Here is a 22,861-nt window from a genome sequence, read left to right as displayed (position 1 = left end):
GTGTGGCTGTGTTGCCTGGGGGCTCGGGGGAGCGGCGCTGGATTCCAAGATCATCCCCAGGACCCGCCTGGGGACCCGGGCAGGAGTGCGTGGCTGGGAATTCTGACAGCTCCGCACACACAGCCCGCCCCGGCTCTGCACAGGAGCCTGTCCCAGCACGGCTGGTGCAAGCGGTTAGACAGAACGCTGCGGCCCCAGGCATCAGGGGGGCTCTGAAACGGATAGATTGGTTGCTTTTTTTGAAAAATATATTTTGAAAACAATTATACATGAATTATTCATTGCAAATTCCTCCTGCTTAGTCCTTCATAAAAACATATGTAAAAGATGGTAAGAAAATGTCTGTAAGCAAATGTTTCACAGCCTGGAGGGCTGAGAATCACCGGGAGGTGGGGCATGCCTTAAGCAGCCTGCCCAGAGGTTGCAGGCGTGCATCGCCTGCACAGAGCACCACAAAGGACAGGATACCCAGAGAGCGCCATTGCCAGCAGGGGTGCTGAGCCCTTCTCAAACATCAGAGGCTCTAACGCCTCCCCTTGCACCGGTCATCTCTAAGACGAACAGGCAGCAATCAACTCGATTGATCACAGCCCTTGGAAGCAGCCTGCAATACAATGCAGGACTAACCTGCAGCGCTTACAAAACAGACTTTCAAGTGTTTAACCATCCAAATCTTGCCCTTTGGTCTTTTCTAGGAGGCATGGTTCCCTAAAAAAGTTCCTCAAAGAATAACAAACCGTGACCTGGTATATTCTGATTCACCAAATTGTCACTTCCGCCATTCTGGGGACATCACTTAGATCAGAGGCTGATTCTTCCATAGGCGGCCACAGCATGACACGGAATCATCGCTGGGCTCTCTGGGTGAAGACAGGTGCTCCCGGGCAGGTGCCCAGTAACCGGAAGTTGAAGGAGTGATTCAGTCTTTCTGAGTCTGGCTCCTGCAGACAACCTGTGCTTTGGGGGAACCACCCACCAGTCTCTGTGTGAGCGGTGCCTCTTGGCACCGTTTGTGGCAGCTGATCTAGGGAGTATAGTACGCATCCTTAACTTTCCACAGTCTCTTTAGTAATACTGAACCACGTCACATGACACATAGGAACCTTGCAACCACAAGGGTTTGTGCCCTGCCCCTGCCCTTTAAGCTGTAGGTGTCACTTTTTTACATCTACATATATTCTAAACCCCACAAGACAATGTTAAAATGTTTGCTTTAAGCACTCAGAGGCAGTTTTAATTAAGAAAAAATAGCCTTTTATATTTAATTGGCTATTTACCATTTTTAATGTTCTTTTCTCCTTCATGATCATCTGAGTCTCCACCTAGTACCACATTCCTTCAGCCTGAAGAACTTCCTAGCATTTCTCATAGTGAAGATCTGTTTGCAATGAATTATCTTAGTTTTTTTTTTTTTTATCTGAAAACATCTTTATTTCACCTTCATTCTTAAACGAGACTTTTGCTGGATGTAAATCGTGGGGTGGGAGATTTTTTGTTTGTTTTTGTTTCTGCTTTCCTTCCAGCATGTAAAAATGATTGTCCCACTGTCTTCTGGCCTCCATTGCTCCTGATAAGAGGTCCACAGTAATGCAAAGCATTGTTCCTCTTTTAATGTGTCATCTTTCACACACTGCTTTAAGGCTTCTCTCTTTGCTTTTGGTATTCAGTTTATCTGTCATTTTTCTTTGTATTTATCCTACTTGGGGTTTTCTGTGCTCCTTAAATCTATACATGTAAACTTTTCACCAAAAATTGGGAAAGTTCAGCTATTATTTCTCCAAGTATGTCTTCTTCCTTGGTCTTCCTTTCCTTGTGTGACTCTAATTACACCTGTGCTGGACCTGTGACGTTATTCCACATGTCTCCGAGGCACTGGTCTATTTTAAATTCTTTTTTACTTTTTTTTTCTTTCTCTTCTTCAGTTTGTATAACTTCCATTGATCCACCTTCAACCTCACTGGCTCTTCCTTTTGTCATTTCCATTCTGTGGTTAAGCCCATATGGTGAATTTTTATTTCAGATATTTTATTTTTCAGTTCTAGAATTTCCATCTGGTTCTTTTCATAAATTCTATTTCTCTGCTGAGACTTCCTATACTTTCAGTCATGATGAATATACTTTCCTTTGCATCACTGAGCGTAGTTAGAATAGTTACTTAAAGGACTGGGCTAATTCTAACATCTGGATCATCTCAGGGTCTTTTCTCTTGAGAAAGACCACATTTTCCTATTTCTCCATATGTTGAGTAAATCTGGATGGTATCCTGGACATAATGAAGGTTCTGGTGTGGAGATTTTGGATTCTGTTACATTTTGTTTATTTGCGTAAGCAGTAGACCGGCCGGACTCTGTCTCTTGGGCAGCAGTTTAAATCTCAGTTTGGTTCTTTCATCCTCATCTAGTCTCTCTGCAACCTGCCCTGCTCTTGTTTGGTTTGAGGTCAGCCAAAGATCTGGGCAGAATTTGTGAACAGAACTTGGAGCATGCACTCTCCCTGTGCTGTGCAATGGCATTAGTGAGTCAGACCGCTCTCTGCTCTCTGGCTCTTCAGGCTGGAGAGGCTGCTGGATTTCCATCAAAGTTTTATCTACCTTACGTGGCACCAACTTCAGTCTTCACTCAGGTGAAAAGCTAAAAAAGAGCAACCTTACTATTCCCATTCCCAAGAGTGGACTCCTCTCCAGAATCTGTCTGCTTAGTTCCATTCTCCAGGGCCTTACTTACTGAACACTGCTATCTTTGGGAAGGTTGGTCTGGTAGAGGTTTATTCAGCTATATGGGAAGCAGAATTCCCCGTAATGCTTGCTTGGATGCTACAGCAGGCACAGCCTTAAAACCCAGCTACTGGTGGGGAACGCATTAGCTCAGTGGTAGAGCACATGCCTCGCACGCACAAGGTCCTGGGTTCAATCCCCAGTACCTCCATTAAAATAAATAAATAAAACCTAATTACTCTCCCCTCAAAAAAGTATATAGTGCTGTATGTCAATTATATCTCAATGAAATCTGGAAGAAAAAAATTTTAAAGAAGGATTTAAAATAAATAAATAAACCCCAGCTTTCACCAGCTCAGGGGAGGCCTTCCCATCCCTCCCAGCCGGAGTGACAGAACTCTTCTGTGAGCCTCCACGGCCCTTCGGCAGGCTTCTATCTTAGACAGTCCCTCATCTGGGGCCTCACACATGGCAGCCACCCAGCAAACTGCTGTTGGGTAGAGACACTGCCAGCACTTCCTTTTCACCTCTGTATCCCAGGCGCACATAGTAGATACTCAATAAATTTTGAACAACAACTTCTGTTTCCCCCTTACTACTATACTTAGTAACATTCTCTTTTGAAAATGTCAGTCTGCCTCAGTTAAGGGGATCCAAGGTTTATTCATAAGCCAGAGATTTAAAGGACACAATCCAAAGAGAAGGTAGAATTCAGGGGTACAAAATCTGGAGACTGCTTTTTTAGCCATTCCTCCCAAGCTGGAGAGCCTCTGATCTAAGATACTTGTGATAAAGCCAAAGAGAGTTCTGGGTTTTACTTTTAATAAGTAATATTTTACTTCTATTTCTTGACATATCCATTCATAGTCAAAGAGAAACAGGCAAAAAAGTCTTCTCCAGAAAGTCAGACTTACCCCATCTCCCACCTTCCACTCCCCCATCCCAACGACACCTGATCTTCCAGCTCCTCTCCCCCTATTAGCTGCCACAGTCTCCCAGAGTGCAGAAATAATCGGAGAATTCCAGTCATCAAGACTATCTGATCACATGCAAGTCTGGTGCTAGGCATGAGAGTACCATGGCTGGAAAAGATTCTGGAACTTTCAAAACAGATTTGTCCCTGAATAGAAAGTTGAAACTCTTTTGGCAAATGCTTCTCAGAATATTCAGACACACACACCTGATTGTCCCTGTGGCCCCAGCAAGACAGAGTGTTCAAAGCTGAGGCAAACCCACAGAGAGGCAAACAGGATGTTGTCCCTTGCACAGGCCACAGTCTATTTAGTTTGAGATGCTGTTGCCTGTTACGAGTGCAGGTAAAGAAATGGGATTTCCTTTTTGTTTCTTAAGTGACAGGAATACTGCAAAGAATGAAATGGATGTGCTCAAAGGATGTGGAGCATCTCAGACAAAAGCTCCTTGTGTGAGAACACTGATGGTGGGCAGACGTTGGGTGGGGGGGCTGTTCTGGAGACCGTGGCTCAGATGTGGGAATTAAGGCTGGTGAGCATCCCCAGCCCTGAGTCCCAGCATCAGTGGCCTCATGACCAGGGCCAGAGCTGGCTTCAGAGCTGCAAACACTGACTCCAGGGAGTCATGGAAGCTTCAAAACTGTCACCGAGAAAGAGAATGTGACTGCAGATCTCCTAGGTGCTGGCCACTGTCCTCAGTGACTTCCATCACTCTTATCTAAGCGTCACAACTCCTCAGTGGAAACATGACCAATCCCATCGTACCAACGAGGAGGTCAAAGCCCTTGAAGGCTAAATAAGCCATCTGTCCGCTAGGAAGGCCCAGCAGGAAGTGGTGGGGCAGGGGGCCGAACACGAGTCAGCCGGACACCATGAGACATCACCGTCTCACGACTCAGCACTGGGCGAGCGGGGGGGACCGGCCCCACATTCACAGGGTTGCTAGCCGCTGAGGAGACGCAAGCACCCGCCCCCAAGGTCGAGCCTGAGTACAGAGACACCCAGATAACTGCTGGGGGTACCGCCCGGGGACGCCTGGCAGCCCCTGACAACAACGCAGCCGTGGTGGCTGAGTCTGGACTCACAGCAGAGGCTCGGGCTCTACAAATAACAGCAGTGGGGGCTCCTTCTAGCCAGCCGCACGCTGGGAAGCGCCAGCCCCACGCCAGGAGCCGCCTGCAGTCTGCAGAGAGCGCAGGCCTTTGTGGACCACGTGTCTGGAACCGGGCAGCGACAGGGACAGAGACACTATGAGCCAGTGACTGCATAACCAAGCACCCAAAATGTGGTGATTTGTGCGACAACTTAACATTTATTCCTGCACTAGTGGGTCTGCAGGTCAAGTGCAGTGTGGCCGGTGTAAGATGGGCTTGGCTGGACGTTTCTGAGTCAGGCTGCAGGTCGGGGTTCACTGCGTTCATTCTGGGGACCAAGCTGAAGGCACAGCCGCTGCCCCGGGCGAACTCTCCTAACAGCAGATGGCTGGGCCCCAGGCCAGGCCACGCCATGCGAGCAGGTCTAAGGCTGCTGCTCAGGGCACACCCGCCACACTCCGTGTCAAGCATGGGCACAACCCGGCCCAGCGTCGTGTGGTAAGGGAAGCATCCACTGAGAAGGTGAACAACCGTGAGGGAGGGGAGGGAAGACAGAGTGACGGCAGGTGGGCGAGCTCTGAGGTCCTTTCCAGCTCCTCGAGTCTATGGGATTCTGCAAGCTCGGTGGCCGTGTTGTGACCTCTAGGAAGATACCATGATCACAACCCAGCCACCCCCCAGTCTACAAGTTTCTAGTCCGTAGGCCAGACCTGCCTGGTCCACCTGATCTAACTCCACCCAGTCCGTCAGCGCTGCTACTGAACCTCGTTTCCAAAAACGATCCAACCTCCCACCTTCTGGACCGTCCAGACAGACCGATGGTTTGGTAACAACCACCACCAAGTTGTACAACAGTGGGTTTTTCTTTTCTGCTTTGCTGCAGGCATGATGATGACAATGAAAACAATGACGATGATTTACTTTAGTGGTTTTTTAAAAAATATATTATCCCCATAGAACACAACAAGACTAAAGTTGTGTTTCGATGGCTCAGAATGACAAAATGCTGAGCCTAAACGCAACCTTCAGAAACTGAAATGAGCATAGAGGACCAGGCGACCTGACAGTTTCCAGTAGCAAGGGGAAACCCAGGGGCGACTAGTAAATCGACCAGACATGTCTAGCCTTGGGGGCAAATACCCAGAACCTAGCACACTTTTGCACACGTGTAAAATCTTAAGAGTGTTCCACGAATGAATGAGCCCAGTACTTCAGTGACAAATTGTGAAGATTGCAGATGAAAGCAGACAAGCCACTCCTCCCTCACAGGAGGCTGTTCTCAAGGCCTGGAGTCGCATTTGTTGTTCAAAGGACAGGTGGGGACAAACCACGGGGCCCAAAGTCAAGCACAAAGTCAAGTGCAGCAGGAAAAGCCGCCCCTGAGTGGCCACACCCTCCTCTGTGCCTGTCTGTTTCTCTCTTCTCAATTTCAAAAGCAGGTACCTTTTCATACATAAGCTTAATAAAAAGTCCACTTATGGTCCTAATAATGCACTTGGGGGTAACTGGATAAAGTTTACGTGGAAAAATATAAACCTGGCCTGAGAGTAGCCAAGAAAATATAAAAAGGAAGAAAAATAAGGAAAATAAGGAATGATCTGTTGTACGAAACTAAAAACAAAACAAAACAAAACAAAAAAACCATATTACTCTGATACAGAATACCATGTATAGATCCGTGTAACAAAATGGGAATTTCCAGATGTAGAACCTAGTATGATGAGAATTTCACAAATGACAGAAACAAGATATGGAAGAGCCCTGTCTTACCCCACATACAAAAATCAATTCCATATGGATTAAGCATTCACTTTTTAAAAATAAAGCAGTAAAGATTCTTGCAAGAAAATCTGGGAGATTATCTGCAAAATATAGGAGGGAGGTCTGGGTAGGGGTGGGGTGGGGTAGAAGAATGAAACCGTATTGACCAAGACTACAAACCCAGAATTTATTTTAAAAAGAAAAAGAAAAGAGGAAGAAGTGATAGATATATTTGTTAGTATAAAAATGTAAAACATTTTAATGGCAAGAGATGTAGTAAAACAAAGAGACAAATGATAGATTTTGAAAATATATTTGTAGTGCAGAAGGCAAAGGCTTAATAGAGTATTAATTAATTCAGGAGATACTGGGGATGCCTATATGCCAGGCACTGTTCAAGCCACCAGGGATACAAGAGTGACTAAAACAGCAAAGTCCCTGCCCTCAGGTGCCAGGCCCTACTGGAACGGTTCACATCTGGTCTTGAGCTGAACCGTGTCCCCCAGAGATATGCTGACGTCTTAACCCAGGTTCCTGGGGACGTGACCTTTAATGGAAGCAAGTCCTTTGCGGATGCAGTCGGGTTACGATGAGGTCATACTGGATTGGGGTGGGCCCTAAATCCAACAACTGGAGTCCTTATAAGAGGAGGGAAGTCTGGACATAGACACACACAGAGGAGGACACTGTAGGAAGAAACAGAGACACAGAAGGAAGAGGCCAGAAATCAGAATGATGGCAGCTGCCAAGCTGAGGGAAGACGGGGACTGCCAGCATCGGCCAGAAGCTGGGTCAAGCAAGGAAGCTCTCCCTGCAACCCTCAGAGGGAGCACGACTCTGCCAACACCTCGATTTCGGGCTTCCAGCCTCCAGAACTGTGGGAGACAGATTTGTGTTGTTTTAAGCCACCCAGTTTGTGGAATTTGACACAAACCTCTAGGAAACAAATACATGTATATCAGCTCATTTAATGCTTCTAACAATCCTACCATGTAGCTACTAAAATGATCTCCATTTAGGGATAAGGAAACTGAGGCTCAGAGGGGTTTGCCCAACGGCACACAGTTGCTAAGTAACAGAGCGGGATTCGAACCCTGGCAGCCTGGCTCCAGAGTCAGCATTTTGAACCACAATTCTACAATGCTTCCAAACTGACTAGATTTGTTCCAAAAATATTGAGCACTTCTTTTGCGCTGGGTCCTGTTTTAGATGCTGGGGACAGGGCAAAGAATGAAAGGGGCAGATAGCTGACCTTGTAGCACGTACATCTTGGGGAGGAGGGCAGGGCTGCAGGAAGCAGTGCCCCTGGGAGAGAAGCAGGCTGGAGCTGATGCAAAAGGGAAAGGGTCAGCGAAGAGCTGGGGCAGCCGGGAGTAGAGGCTGGGGCCGGAGGGAGAGAGATACAGAGCCTCGGGGGGAGAGAGTCCCAGGGCAACAATCTAGAGGATGGGGGTGGAGTGGGAGCCCTGGGCTTCTCATGAGGACAGGGATAAATAACAATGTCTACAGTAAACAAATATCTCTTATAAGTCACAGCAGGCAAAGGATGTGAATAGGCAAATCACAGAAGAACAACTCTTAATGGCAAAAAAAAAAAAACAGAAACCCAAAAAAAGCCCAGCCCATGCATTCACTAGTAGTCAGGGAAATAAATGCAAATTAAAGTTAAACTGAGCTATCACTTTAAAACTATCAGACCAGCAAAAATTAAAAAGAGCTATAATGCTATATAACAGGGGTTAGAGAAAAAGACACTCTCATACACAGCTGTTACAAATACGAAATGCTACAGTGGATTTAAAAAAAAGCACACAGACAACATGTGTTAAAATAAAAGTATATATTATCTTCAACCAAGCCATCCTACTCCTGGGAATCCACCCCGTGAAGATGGAGGCATTAATATGTAGAGATACGTAAAGAACAATTGTTTAAAGAGGAAGAAAAAGAGAAAAAGAAGTGAATGCCCATCAAAAAGGGAAGGGTTGCTGTTCAGCTTGCAGACCTTTGCTTCCACTGCGAACAAACAGAAAAGTCAGGGAAAACACAGCAAAACAGCAAAACATCTGTCTGAAGTAGAGAGAGCTGCCAATACAACCAGGCCTCAAAGCGACACAAACCTGAGAGAAGGACGGGAAGTGGGTCACGCACCCATTCCGGGAGCAGGGTGAGGGCTCATCATCGGGGCTGAGGCCCAGGCAGGCAGTTGCTACCAGCGGACAGGGAAACAGGTAGAGCCCGTGATAAGCTCGTGGGGCCACAGGGACCAAAGTCAGAGACTTGAATAGTCAGGTTCCTGGTGAGAAGGGAAAACAGAGAACTGAGCCTGGCACTGAGCCAGTTTTCTCCTCAAGATATTTGCTGAATTTGGAAGCCACATGGGGCTGAAGACTAAGAATCAAGGCAGAAAGTTTAAGAAAAGCTAAAGGTTTTTTTTTTTTTTTTTTGGTCACCTTGTTGTGGTCCTGAGGAAACTAAGGTTAGATAGAGTTCAGGATTTCTCAGGGGTTATGGCTCAGAGAATAACCAGGCTCTGAGTTAAAAACTTTAAAGACTACCCTCTAGAAACAGGAGTTTAAAAAAAAAGCCAGAGAGGGGGAGTATAGCTCAGTGGTAGAGCACGTCCTCAGCATGCATGAGGTCCTGGGTTCAATCCCCAGTAATTCCACTAAAATTTAAAAAAAAAGGCAAACGGGGCCTTGAAAAACTGCACTCCAGCCCCAAGTCAACTCAGTCCCTAACTGGCTTAAGGTCATCAGTTCCTGATCTACCTGCTTAGCAAAGGAAAGGAGATTGGAAAAAAGTGGAACAGAGGATTAATGAACTGGAAGACAGGACTGAAGCACTGAGAGAGAAATGATGGGAAATGCATCACAGAATGAAGGAGATAAGTGGGTACTGTGACCAGGCCTAACACACATGACTGGAGTCCAAGAGGAATCGAGAAAACGGGGTATAAGTAAAAGGAGAAGGAATAATGTCTGAGAATTTTTCACAAAAATTTCTGTTCAAACACAACTTACAGATCCAAGAAGAACCGTGAAGCCCAGCAGGATGCATATAAAGTAAGGCACACTTAGCCACACCCAGTAAGACCGCTGAGCGCCAAGGACAAAGAGGAAACCCTTAGAAGCTGCTAAAGACAAAAAAAAAAAAAAAAGACATTCCATACAAACATGCGACAGTAAGACGGCTGGTTTGTTTAACAACAGAACAGACAGAAGCCAGAGACAACAGAACAATAGCTTTCAAATGCTAGAAGACACTGCCAACCTAAAACACTATTCCCAGCTAAAATATCTTTCAAAAGTAAGAGCAAAATTCTTCTTTCAGTTTCAACATGTAAAGAGCTTTTAAGTCATCACTTCCATCTTCCAACAAGAAAAAAACCAAACTGAAAATCAACGACTTCTCTTAGAACCACCAGAGAAATGTGAAGTCTGGAGCAGAGGATGGACACAGGATCACAGCCAAGATCAGCTCCCCTGAAGCGGAAGCCACTGTGGCCACAAACTGGTGGGAACAGGCAAGTGGTGATTTTGACAAAGTGTTGGAGCCTGAGTGAGGATTATCTTGAGAAGGAGAAACCCCGAGGGGCCCCGTCCCGGGCTGGGTACGCTTTCCTGGATTTTAACCCCAGGAACTCCACTCCAAGAAAAATCCCCTGTGCATCAGGGAAAATTACAAAGAAAGTGGGAGTAAATAAGAAGGAGAAAAGAAATAACAGAGGTAGAAGCAGAAAGCAATGAAATAAAATACGGACCAATCATGTGAAAAATCAGTGAAACCACAGCTTATGTGATAAAAAGAGCAATAAAAGCGATACGTCTCTAGGCAGACTATTCAAGAAACAAAGAGAAAAGATTAAAAGTTGACCAATATCAGGAGTGAAAATGAAACCTTATTAAGGATTATAAAGACACTTACAGGATAACAAGGCAGGAGTCCATTTGATACAAGCAAATAACTGAACAAATCAGCAGGTGGAAGAGAAGAGACAACTCTTCCAGGTAGAAGGGTTCCGAGTAACTTGTGTGGATGCTCTGCCCTTACAGAGGTGGCACATGAGCATTCCCCACTCCTTACATGTGGGCTGCATGTAGTGACTTTTTTCCAAAGAGCAGAGCGTGCAAAAGAGAGGAAAAAAAGATTAAGTTCATAGTGGAGAAGCCTAAAAACACACCTCGGCCAGGGAATCAGGGTCAACATCAGGGTGTAAGTCAGGCTGACGGCACGTTCCTGATGTGATGTATAGAAGGGCACTTCACTGTGGTCTTCCTCCCTCAAATGTTGCCCCAGTCTAATCATGGGGAACACATCAGAGCAGTCCCAACAGAGGGACATTCTACAAATATCTCACCAGTACCCCTCAGAGCTGTCAGGTCGCCAAAAACAGGGAAAGTCTGAGAAACTCACAGCCAGGAGGAGCCTAAGGAGACATGATGACTAAATGTGATGTGGGATCCCTGATGGGTTCCTTGACAGAAGGAGGGCGTGAGGTTAAATCTAAGGAACCCTGATAAACTATGGAAAGTCAGAGAGCTGGTCACCAGGACATTTACATCAAAGGAGGACAAAAGGCAGGTCTGTGGGCAGAATGAAAATGAGCCCAGGTGCAGGCACACAAAAAGGTAAGGTGGCCAGGACAACAGCACGGGTAAATGTGGAGGCACACGACGGCTTACTTACCACACAAAATAGTGTCTTGTGGGCTTTAGTGCAGATGCGAAATTTAACTGCATGATGACAACAGCGTGAAAGAGAGGAAGGGGTGAATGAAAGTGAAGTATTTTTATTCTAGCAGTAGATAGAAGGAGTTATATTTAACTACATATAAGATGACAATGATGCGTGTCACAATCTCCAGGGCAGCCTCTAAAGACTGACAGGAGAACGTATTCCCCAAAAAGCTGACACAGGGGAAAATGGAGTGATAGAAATAGTTAATCAAAAAGAAGGCAAGAAAGGACAGGAAAAGATGCATGAGACAGCTGGGTCAAATAGAAAAAAATAGCAAGATGTTAGATATAAAATCAGCTATACCAGTAACTGAATATGAAATGGACTGAGTATTCCAAGTAGAAGACTGAGACTGTCACATTCTAGCTTTTAAAAATCAGCTATATGCTGTCCATATGAAAGTTACTTCAAATATAAGCACCCAGAAAGTTCAATGTAAAAGGACAGAAGAGGATATACTATGCTAACATGAGCCAAAAGAAAGCAGAAGCAACTATTATCAGACAAAAAAAGACTTGAAGGCAAGTAGCATTACTCTGTGTCAAGAGAGTCATGTCATAATGATAAAGGAGACAACCACGGGAAGTTTCAGCAATTCTAAGTCTACATGTACCCAATAATTTAGCTTCAAAGTGACTAAAACAATAATCAATAGAATTAAAAGGGATCTCACTAGACAAGTCCACAATCAGATGGGAGACCTCAACACACTTCTCTCACTAGCTAATGGGATGAGCGGGCAAAAATCTGATAAGGATACAGAAGTTCTGAAAAACACAATTAATAAGATCAAACTAATTGACACACTTAGAAAATTAAAGGTCCATGATGAGGGCACATTCTTTTCAACTGCTTCTGGAACATTTACCAAAATTGTCTCTATATCAGGCCATAATCCAAGCCTCGGTATATTTCAAAGGATCAATGAAAGTCACTTAGGCTTTAAGATCTACTCTCTAATCACAATGGAATCAACTTTAAAATCAACAATACAAGGTAAACTAGAAAATCCCAGTTGTGTGGAAACTAAACAACAAATCATTAGACAGAAGAAGAAATCACAAGGGAAATTATAAAACATTTTGAACTAAATGACAATGAAAATGGGATCTACTGAAACCTGCATGACATGGCCACGCCTGCCCCCTGGGGACAGTGGAGCCATCAGCTCATGCCTTAGAGAGGCAAAAGCTGAGGAGCAGCGGCCCAACATTCTGTCTCAGGAGATGAGAAAAAGAAAATCAAATCAAATCCCCACCCGGGAGGAGGAAGAAAATAATGGCGGTAACAGCAGAAATACAGAAATACGAAACAAATACACAAAGAAAAATAACAAACAAAGTTGTTACTTTGAAAAGACAAAACTGACAGGCCTCAACTTCTGCTTTTGGGGAGGACGGAGCAGTTCATAGACGGCAAATACTCCCAAAGACAACAATTAAAGATAATAAAAAGGCACCAGAAAGCTGCGGAAGCCACGAGGTTTGAAGGGACTAGAATTCCAAGATCGGAAAGACCGACCCTTCAGAGGCGAATTGAGGCTATGCAGTTGCATTCTTCCTGGGAACAGCTGATGATTCTGGGAGTGGACTTTGGACCGAGAAACAGGTTTGGGCCAGGCAAACGGCCAGCCACTCCAGCGGAGTGTTCACTGGTGGTGTGGCACTAAAGTGGCAAAACTGGAGATGTGAGGGGACACGCTCAAAGTGCGGCTGGCTTCCCCTTCTGACCTCTGGAACTGTTCAGGGCTGGAGTCTAAAGACCTAAACGGAAAACTTAAAAGCAAGATGCAGGCCCCCAGACTGTGGTACGCAGGGGGCAAAGGCCCGCCTGGGAGGAAGGCCCTGAGAACACAAAGGCTAAAACCAAGCCCTAGAGGTGTGGTCAGTTGACACCGAGGGCCTGCAACTGCTCCTGCCCGACACGGGGCAGGAACTGGCCAGCTTGGGCACAGCCAGATGCCAAGACAGTCCCGCTTGGGCCTCTGCCATGGAGTTGTTGCTGGAAGACGGAGAAATAAATATAGACTTGTGATGGTTGTGTGGAGCTCCAATCAACAAAGTTGATGTGCGGGACCTCAGACACATAGCTGGTCACCCCCTTAAAGCATCTGCAAGAGGAGGAAGCTGTTAGGAGCGGCTGTGAGATGCTCGAGGGTATCTGTGGGCTTGCTTTACATCGAGGTCCCTGTCCCCAGGCGGGTAAGACTGTGTGTGATAAGGAATTGATGGTGTGGGTGGGGAGGGTGCCAACTCCCCAGATATGTGAGCGAGACCAGTGCCCAAAGGGCACAAGGTGCTCCACCGGGAGGAAGGAGGAAGGCTCACCTCCGACTAAGCAGGGTGAGATGTCCTTGCCTTCAAGCAGGTGCAGCAGCAAGGAGCCGAGGCTCTAAGAATCTGGGACACCGGGTTGGGCTGTCGCAGACTCCTGCTTCCCTAATCCACATCTCGGGGGCCCTGTGTGAGTTTGCTGATGAGCTCTGCCGCCTATGTCTGTCTCCAGGGGCCCCCGCAGGGACCCCAGAACTGGGATTAAGAGTAACAGTGAGCTAAACAATGTTCTGTGTATTTACTGAGGCTGAAGAATAACAGCTGCCCACCAGGAGCAGCCGATGGTGGGGAACTGGGATTGTGAAGCAGCCCTCAACCTCCTGATGGATGGAACAGCTCAATTAGCCTAATTACTCAGTTAGACTAATCTTGACTTATGTGTCCTTGGGCCTTTAGTCATTTTGCGTTTCCCTCTGGGTCACTGGTCTTAAGCAATGAAATTTCTGCTTTATTCATGTTCCCCATGTGGCTTAGTCCTACACCGAGCCTGTAACAGGCACCCTCAAAACGTTTACCAAGAGAGAGGATGGCAGGCTGTCGTGTTTGCCTGCCTCGTATCTACCCTCTCCTTCTCCCACAGGAACAGAACCTTGCTTTTCTGGAGGTAGCAATGTACCCAGCCAAAAAACGTTGTATACGTACACATTCGTATTTATATTTATACTGTTTCCCATCCTTCCCTATCAGTATGGCCATATAACACAATCCTGGTTAACAAAATGTAAGCGGAAGCTCCTGGGAGGAGCTTCCAAAAAAGCCCTTTAAAAAAGAAAGACTTATCTGGCTCAAGCCTTTTGCCCTTCCCTTTCCCCTTTCTTTATGCCTGAAACATGTGACGGCTGCGAGGGGTGCGGGGCTCTGCCACAGACGGGTGTGGGGGCCGGCTGCATGTCTAGGGATCCCAATGGGCTTCTGAAACATCTGCTTCCCTCCCTCCGCTGGTGGCGTCAAGGCTCCACGGGGGATCCTAGTTACTCTCAAAGTTCATCCAATCATTCAGCAAACAGAGCCCTACTATGTGCCAAGCACTTGGGATGCATCACAGTCCAGAAGAGAAAAATGTCTACCTTGCGAGCACATGTTTAGTGGAGGAAGATGAGCGAACAAACAATAAAGAAATGAGCACACAGACTGTAAGTACAATGTGGTGGCAGTCAGTGATAACACCGTGAAAAAGAAAGCAGAGAAAAGGAGATGGGCGTCGGGGCAGGTGCGTATGCCGAGGGAGTGCCAGGCTCGCCTCGGCGGAGGCGGCGCGGTTGGACCGAGACTTGCAGGAGGTGAGGGGCCACCCACATGGGCATCGGAGGGACTGCTCCAGGTTGGGGGCACAGCCTATGCCAAGCAGGTCTGTGTCTGAGGAAGAGCAGGAGGCTGGTGCGGCTGGAGCATGCGGAGCAAGGGGAGGGTGGTCAGAGGTGGAGGCAGAGAGGTGATGGGTGGCTGGGTCATGCGGGGCCTTCCAGGCCTTCCTAGGACTCTGGTTTTTATTTGAGCGAGACGAGGAGCCACTGGAGGGTCCTGTCACCAATTTATTGGCGGGTCACCCGGGCTGCTGGGTTATGACTCAGCTGCAGAGGGCATGGCAGGAGCAGGGAGAGCGCTGAGGAGGCAGCCGCGATAGCCAGGAGAGGGGCTGGGGGACGATCGTCACATCAGGGACAATCGCAAGGGGGCCGACAGACTTGAGTGATGAACTGGATGCGGGTGTGAGAGAGAGAGGACAGTCAAGGAGGACGCCGGGCGTCAGCCCTGAACAGCTGGAAGACAGGGTGCCCTGAGACTGGAGCGGCGCTGTCCAGGCGGCCTTGGTGAGGAGACCAGCATCTCTCAGACCCCACGTGGGGAGGTCCAGCAGGCAGGGGGTGCCTGAGACTGAAGTTTCAGGAGAGCGGTCTGCGATGTGAATGCAGGAGACACTGGCTTATCAATGGCAGAGGAAGCTAAGATGGGAGGAGCTTCAGCTCAGCTGATGGACCTAAGGGTGTCCTCAGGTAAGAAGCTGTCCTCAGAGTCCTGGGTGCCAGTCCCAGCTCAGCTGCCACCTAAAGCCCTTCTCTGAGGCAGCCGCTTCCCCCTCTGCTTGATGCCTCATTTCCTGTGAACCCGAACTGACTCTGTGAATCAAGACGGCTGAGCACTGGGGTCACTGGAGGCTGTCATGCATCAGGGGTCAGAGCTGGTGCCAGGAGACCCGGGGCTTAGAATCTAAGACCAGGTGCCCTGGGAGGTTCAATGATACCCACCCGTTTAGCACCATAAAGTTGCTTTCTCATCAGAGTTAGCAATGACTAATGATCACACAGCCACCTGGTCCCCAGACCAGAAATCTAGGAACCACCCTTGGACCTCTCCTCTCCCCTACACGTTATCCCCTCTCCATAAGTCTTTCTGGAATCCGGCCTCCTCACCACGCCCCATGTGCTCACACAGCATCAGACCCTCCGTGTTTGTTCTGTTTGGGGAGGGGAGGTCTGGACTGTTTGGATGGCTGTCTAATCCCATCTCTGCCTCTTGCCTGCTCCCCCCTCCACCCACCCTCCAAGATGCCACTGTCAGGAGGCTGGGAAATGAGATCCAGGAAGCGCCTACTGCAGCGCCTGGCCTGGGGGCAGGCACCAGATAAACAGCTGCTACTGATACAATCATTCTCTTCTTGGAAATATATTCCACCGCCTTCTAAATTTGTCCACACGGACGCTGCTATGTTTCCCTTAAAAAAATAGCTGAAAATGATTAGCTGGAGGGATCATAATAGGAACTTTATGCAATGATTTAAATTAATTCCTCAGAAATCTATGTAGAACCTTTCAGAGTCCTTTCTGGCAGAACCTCACCGGTTCCCATAAGCACATGCAAATCAGTACTCCGAGCTTCCCACTTTCACTGCCAGGTTTGTTCCCACTTTCTCGAGGAACAAACCACAGCTCTGTCATCACAGCATCATGGGAAGTCCGGGCTGGCAGGGATGGGGGCCTGAGCAGCTTTCACTCGCCTCCCCAGGCTGCCCCGCCGTGCACACGGAGCCAGGCCCCCACGGACAGCCAAAGAAAGCATCAGTGATGTCGTGTTTTGAAAGTTTAACTATCATAAGCCAGCCATATCCACATCAAAAGCATTCTCTGAAGAAAGGTGCCAAAGACATTTTTGGCCAGAAGAATCCTTTTAAACTGTTGAAAGATGCCCAGGAATGAATCTGCCTTGCCCTGGAATAAACCCTCACTGAAGAAACTTGCTGCCTATCGCCTAGAGCACGTTAGGACAGTAACGCAACTGACTTCTTCAGGAAAAGAGGAAACCCAGAAACACAGGGAGGCCCATTCTCTTACCTTCTTGAAGTCTTGCACATTAACTTTGCCATTGGGCTCCTTGCTGAAGTCAAGAAATCGTTTTCTGAATGCTGGGTCCTGCTGCTGTACACAGGCTTTGAGTTTTTCAATAACTTCATCCTTGGTCATGTTCTTGGTCACGGCGCTTTTACTCTCAGCGTGCTTGGTTCTAAAATCACAAGCAGGCACTCAGATCCAGCAGAGCGCTTCCTACAGACCTCCCCCATTCATGAGCCAGCCCAGGACAACAAGGGGTTACCAGCCCCTTTTCACAACTGAGGGAACAGCTGCTCAGGTGGGTGGAGTGACCTGGGGGCCTATTACAGCGCAGGGCTTGTGGGTTCAGAGCCAGGTCTGCAGGACCGCGCCAGGTAAGCAAGCTCTCGCTGTGGCGGCAGGCCAGGGTGGGGGGCTCCAGGGAAGCAGATGCCCTCATCCCTACGCTAAGGTTTTCGGCTGTGCGCTGAACTGGCCGTATATGGCGTGTGGCTGGGCAGACATGGCTGGAAAAGGATATTTTTGTGAACTGGGAAAATGAGAAGTCAGAGCCTGTTAATAAGCTTTAAATTAATCAGGCCGTTTCACGGTAACTGGATCACAGAGGTCATCAAAGAGCCATGGGAAGGAAGGGAAGTCCACGATTAGTCCAAGTGGATTCATAAAATCAACTTAATTCATAAAAGGCAGACTCTATGCGCTGTGTGTGGGAGTGTGAGAACGTGTGTGTAATTGAACGATAACGATTTCCTCTTTCTCCAGCAGTCTCGGGAGCCCATTTCGACAGCGGTGAGATGGTCCTGGAGAACGGACTTCTCCTTTCCTGCTGCTTCTGTCAACTTTCAAGAGCTCCCCAGGAACGCCCACATTTATGAGATGCTTAATTGCTATTACTTTCACTGGTTTTAGGACGCAGACATAGCTTGTCACAGAATGTTTAACCTTTCCCTTAAAACACCTTCTTTCTGCCCATTTATAAAGCAGCTACACTAAAATGCCCAGATATTCAAATTTCATTAGCACAGCATTAAAAGATTCCCATTGCTCTAGACTTAAGAACTTTTTTAAAGGGATGTGACAAAGTGAAGTCTGTCTTCCTTATGGATTTACCATAAGTTATGAAGAAGCAAATTAAAATAATTATCTTTTCATTAGACGAAGCCTTTGTTTTTCAAAATGAGGAAGGGCTCTTAGAATATTCATCAGCCCCATTTTTAATAGATTTCCCAAGTATGTTTTATTGTTACAATTCAATTTGGCAATCATTTATACTTAAATTCTATCATTCATGTTAGAAACTGCTAACCAGTTTAAGGGGTGTATTTTGCAATAAATATCAAACGGTGGTAAGGAATCTAGGTTTCTGGAAAAGCATAAGTGTGAACGCAGGTATGTGACAGCTGAGTGGCAGACGGGTTCACTGGGAGGTGGAGGTCCTGGGTCCTTCCCCCAGGACGACCACTAAGTTTGTGGGTAACCCAAGGCGAGTACCCAAGCCTCTCAGACCTCAGGGCTATCATTTCTAGAATTCATAGGTCAATTCAGTAATTCCTAAGATCTCTGCTTGCTCTAAAATTCCCTGACTCTAATCACTGTATTTCTAGTTAGCCATGTTTCTTATTTAAATCATAAAATATTTAAATACTCATTTAGTCAACAAATATTTACTAACCACCCATCCTGCAACAGGCACCGTGGTTTTCATACACGCTTGTGTTTTTGCCTTCGTTTACCTCTCAGAAGGATCCGGCTGTTGCTGTTCCTCTTTTTGAAAATGTTCATTGAACAGCTGATCCTTTGGAACGAGCGCTGGAGAGGCAGTGGGCGGGCCATTAATTCCTATGCACGCCAAGAGCTTCTTGTAAAGGATTCTTCCTGAAGCAACATCCTGAAACTTACTGCAGAGTCTGAATTTTTTAAATAATTAGAAAACATCCGTTAGAATGGCTAAAAGAAGACTGACCCAACTACGTGTTGGCAAGGATGTAACTACAACTCCCCGCCATCACTGGTGGGAAGCAAAATGGTGCAGCCACTTTGGAAGACAGTTTGGCCATTGAACACACACTCACCGGAGGAGCCAGCCACTCCACCCCTAGGCACTTACCAAACAGAAATAAAAATGTATGTCCACACAAAGACTGGTACAATATGCGCAGCATTATTTGTAATAGCAAAAATGAAATAAACCAAATGTCCACGACAGGTGAATGGATCCACAAAGTGGGGTAAGGCCACACAACAGAATGTGACTCAGTCACGAACAAGAACCAACCGAGGATGCACGTAACAATGGGCGTGAATCTCTATGTCATTACGCTTGATGAATAAAGCCCGACAGAAAAGAGAACAGTTCGTACGCTTTCATTTCTATCACATCCTAGAAAACGTAGTCATCTGTATGACATGGCTGCTAGGTGGGCGGGAGAGGTGAACTGCCAAAGGCCATAGGAGCCTTTTGGGGGTGATGAAAAAGTTCAGTATCTTGACTGACAGCTTGTGATGGGTTCATGGATCTACACACATGATGGAGTTCCTCAGAGCGTGTCATTTAAGTATATGGTTTATTGTCTGTAAGAATACTGCAATAAAGATCTAACAAACGTAGAATAAAGAAAAAATTTAACTGGAAATTTGGGTATGGAATTATGGAAGTCTTTTATTGGAATTTGGAGTGTGCAAATATTTGAGAAAAACATAGGAAACCACTATTATGCAGACTTGCTTTCTTTTTCAACATTTTACTTGTTAATATTTTTCTCATCATAAACATTGCGTGTGCTCAGTTTTGCAAACTTGGTCAAGCCTGAGGCCCCAGACAAAATCCCACAGATTCGTTACAATGCACAAGGCTGTAGCACACAGTAGGTGCGGGTGTGAGCCCCGGAACCAGCTCTCGGACCTAAGAGAAGGTGGCCGTTCACGGGGACGGGTCTGTGGACACTTTCAGGGCACAGTGAGGACGCAACTCTTTTCACATGAATACTAGGCATCCTTCATCTGTCCCACCCCAAGTCTCTCGAGCATGTATAGCGGACCTTTTGGAGGCTACGTGCCATGTGACTGTCCCCACTCCGACGACCACCAGAGCGCGTGCACGTGTAGACTGGGTTCTAACACGCCCTAGGGCTGCGGGAACGTGCGGGGCACACACGAGGAGCTACAGTGAGTTTTCAGAGATTAACTCAGTTCCTTTTTTTCGCATTGTTTCTATTGAAGGCCATTTAAAGGGCGCTCTCTTGCTGCCATCACACAAGGAAGTGATAAGGGAAAGAAACTTCACTGAAGTGAAGACTGTCAGAGCAAAGTGAAGATACGTCACTGTCGTGGGATCTAAATAGAAACTGACTTCTTTACCTTCACTTCTTCTCACACAAAGGAAAAGACAATCAGTGAAGCACTGTCATATATATGATGGCCTGTCTGATATACGTATGAATTTGGACTAGACATTACTAACTAAAGGAGCTGGACATGCCGATAAAATTACGCAGGGTGAACCTGGCTTAGTCTGTCTCTGACTCCCATCCTGCGGGTAGACCATACCTGTAAATGACTTTGTCATCTGACTCAAACATATTAGCTGACCTTCTTTACAGCGTTTCACTAGCTCCTGACTAGCTACCTTTGGCTACAGCTGCTATAGTCTCTAACCTCGTCATCATCCAATGAATCGTTATCTTGAAACCCCAAAGGTTCCCCTGAGCCGACAGGAACACAAGCAGTGAGTCCGCTCTCACGTGCGGCAGCAAAGGTTCAACGTCTCCGTTTTAACTTCTAACACAGTAAGGACTGACACAATACTCCAAGCAACAAAAACTCTTTAAGGTCCTCAGTAACCTTTAAGAGCATCAAAGGGTAAGAAACACTGGGCTGGGGCACGTCACCCCTTTGAGGCTTCAGTGTCCTCACACATAATAAAAGTCCCTGCCTCAGAGGATTATGGTAAAAATTACGTGCAAGGATGGACTGAAAGGTCTTAGCACCGGGCCGGCATGCTGTGTGTGCATGTGCTCAGCCCTCTGTGGCTGTGACAGCAGTACCACGGTATCAGGGTGACACACGTGGAGCCAGGAGTCAGAGCACGAGCTCGGAAACCATCCTTCGCTCAGTAAGCACTGGCAACGGTCCTAACTGTGGCAGGAAACGCTGCTGCTGCGAGGTGATGAGCCCTGCACCTCATCGCTACAATGGTGAGCGGAGCAGAGCGACGCCCCCCTCGTGGAGCTTCAGGGGACCGGGAAACTGTTCACACCAACCAAGGGAACAGATCATCCAAGAGCCCAGAGGCAACAGAGAGCTCGGTGCTTTCAAGAAATAGGAAGCGGTTCAGCCCAGCCAAGCTGAGCCCTGCAGGACCAGCCGCAGCAAACGTTTATTCAGAGCTTGCTGTGGGCTTGGGAAAGGCTTTGTGCCTATTTGATCTCATTTGATCCTTACCGCAACTCTCAGAGTGGTTAAGTACCTTACCCAAGTTCACAGCTAGTTAAGGGCCGAGCCAGGATTGGAACCCAGGCAGTCCGGCAGCAGAGCCCAAGCTCCGGAGAGGTTCGAGGATCCTGAAGGGCTGGGAAGCCACTCTCTGCTAAAGCTTCAGGGTATTTTCCTAATGGCAAGAGGACATCCAAGTGCTTCAAGCAGGGTGATTATCTTTGTGGTTTAGACAAAGACTGGCTACACAAGGGGGAACAGAAAAGAGAGGCTTGCATCTCAAATATCTAATTGCCTACCCGTCCAGCCCACCAAAGTGCATTCATTCACGCCCTCACTTGACACTTAAGAAGCCCTCCCTGTCCACAAGCCGGGCACTGCTCCGCCCCGAGGTACCGGGCTTCGGGATGAACAGACAAAGTCCCTGCACTTTACAGCTTTGACAAACAAGAGCCATGAAAATGGAGCTGGGTGACAGGTGGAGAGTAACTGGGAGGTGGGGGCGGGGTGGAGAAGGCGGGGAACGGAGTGACCAGCCACTGTGTGCTGACGTGTCACCGATCTCCCCTCCAAGTTAACGTGTCCAAAACAGAATTTCCGATGTTCACCGCTGAATCTGTTCCTCCCACAGCCTCCCCCATCTCACAGGGTAGTCTGAGTACCCAGGTGCTGGGGCCAGAAGCTTGGCCTCACCCCCGCTCCCTTCTCACCCCATCCCACTCCGTGCCCCTGGCTGTGCTCCAAACACATCCTGGACCTCCAAGTGTGCTCATGACATCTATTTCTGGAAGAACCACAGAGACAAAGTGTCGCTCCATTTGTGGGGCAGGGGGGTGGGCAGGGAGGCGGGAGGTGGGTTCTTGTTACCCCAAACTGATTTCCAAAGAGGCTTTATCACTCACGCTTCCACCTGCACACGTGAGAGGAGCAATTTCTCCACCTTCTTGCTCTGTCTTTTTATGTGTTTGCAAATTTGCATTTCTTCTACTTCAAGTGATACCTAATGTAGTTTTTTTTTTTTTTTACTTCTTAACCTACATTTGAACAAAGCGATGGCAAGTCTTGTGCTCAGAGCCTTTGGCAGAGACATCTCATCAGGATTTAATCATACTGTTTTCATGATACCCAGTCTAGGGTAACCTCTTTATAGCAAGTGATGCTGTTTTTACGTGTACGGTGATGAGAAAAGGCTGTTTGTTTGTTTGTTTGTTTTTAACAAATTAATATAATTCAGGAAAAGAGGGGTTGATATAAAGAAAATAAAATGTACTAAGGTAGAACACAAATGCCTGAAGTCTGGGTGACAGCTTCCTTTTTATGGACAAGTAAACAGAGACCCCAAGAGGTTCTCTTCTCTTGCCCTAGGGAAGTTGCTCCCAACTTTAACAGTTTCTCAGGCTCCCTCTTCCACCTCCAACCTCCCCCTCAGTGGATGATCTGGCCTCCCCTGCCCTGAGAAAGGAGAAGTCCTGAGGGCGGGGCTCCTTTGTTA

General features: G+C 47.2%; 1 protein-coding gene across 2 annotated transcripts in view; it reads right to left on the bottom strand.

Annotated features, from left to right (window-relative positions):
- EFCAB6 (EF-hand calcium binding domain 6) overlaps positions 1-22,861 on the bottom strand; it is a 180,553-nt gene that overhangs the window by 81,115 nt on the left and 76,577 nt on the right. For both annotated transcript variants that reach the window (XM_010983456.3, XM_064491386.1), the window contains 2 exons: positions 18,672-18,845; positions 16,942-17,110 (listed from right to left, as the gene is read on the bottom strand). In XM_010983456.3, the coding sequence (XP_010981758.3) occupies positions 16,942-17,110; positions 18,672-18,845 (343 nt within the window). The remainder of the gene's footprint in view (positions 1-16,941; positions 17,111-18,671; positions 18,846-22,861) is intronic.

The sequence above is a fragment of the Camelus dromedarius genome, chromosome 11, assembly GCF_036321535.1.
Source record: "Camelus dromedarius isolate mCamDro1 chromosome 11, mCamDro1.pat, whole genome shotgun sequence".
Taxonomy (NCBI): Eukaryota; Metazoa; Chordata; class Mammalia; order Artiodactyla; family Camelidae; genus Camelus; species Camelus dromedarius.
Note: the sequence above shows the minus strand (reverse complement) of the source record. Positions and strands in the feature narration are given on the sequence as shown.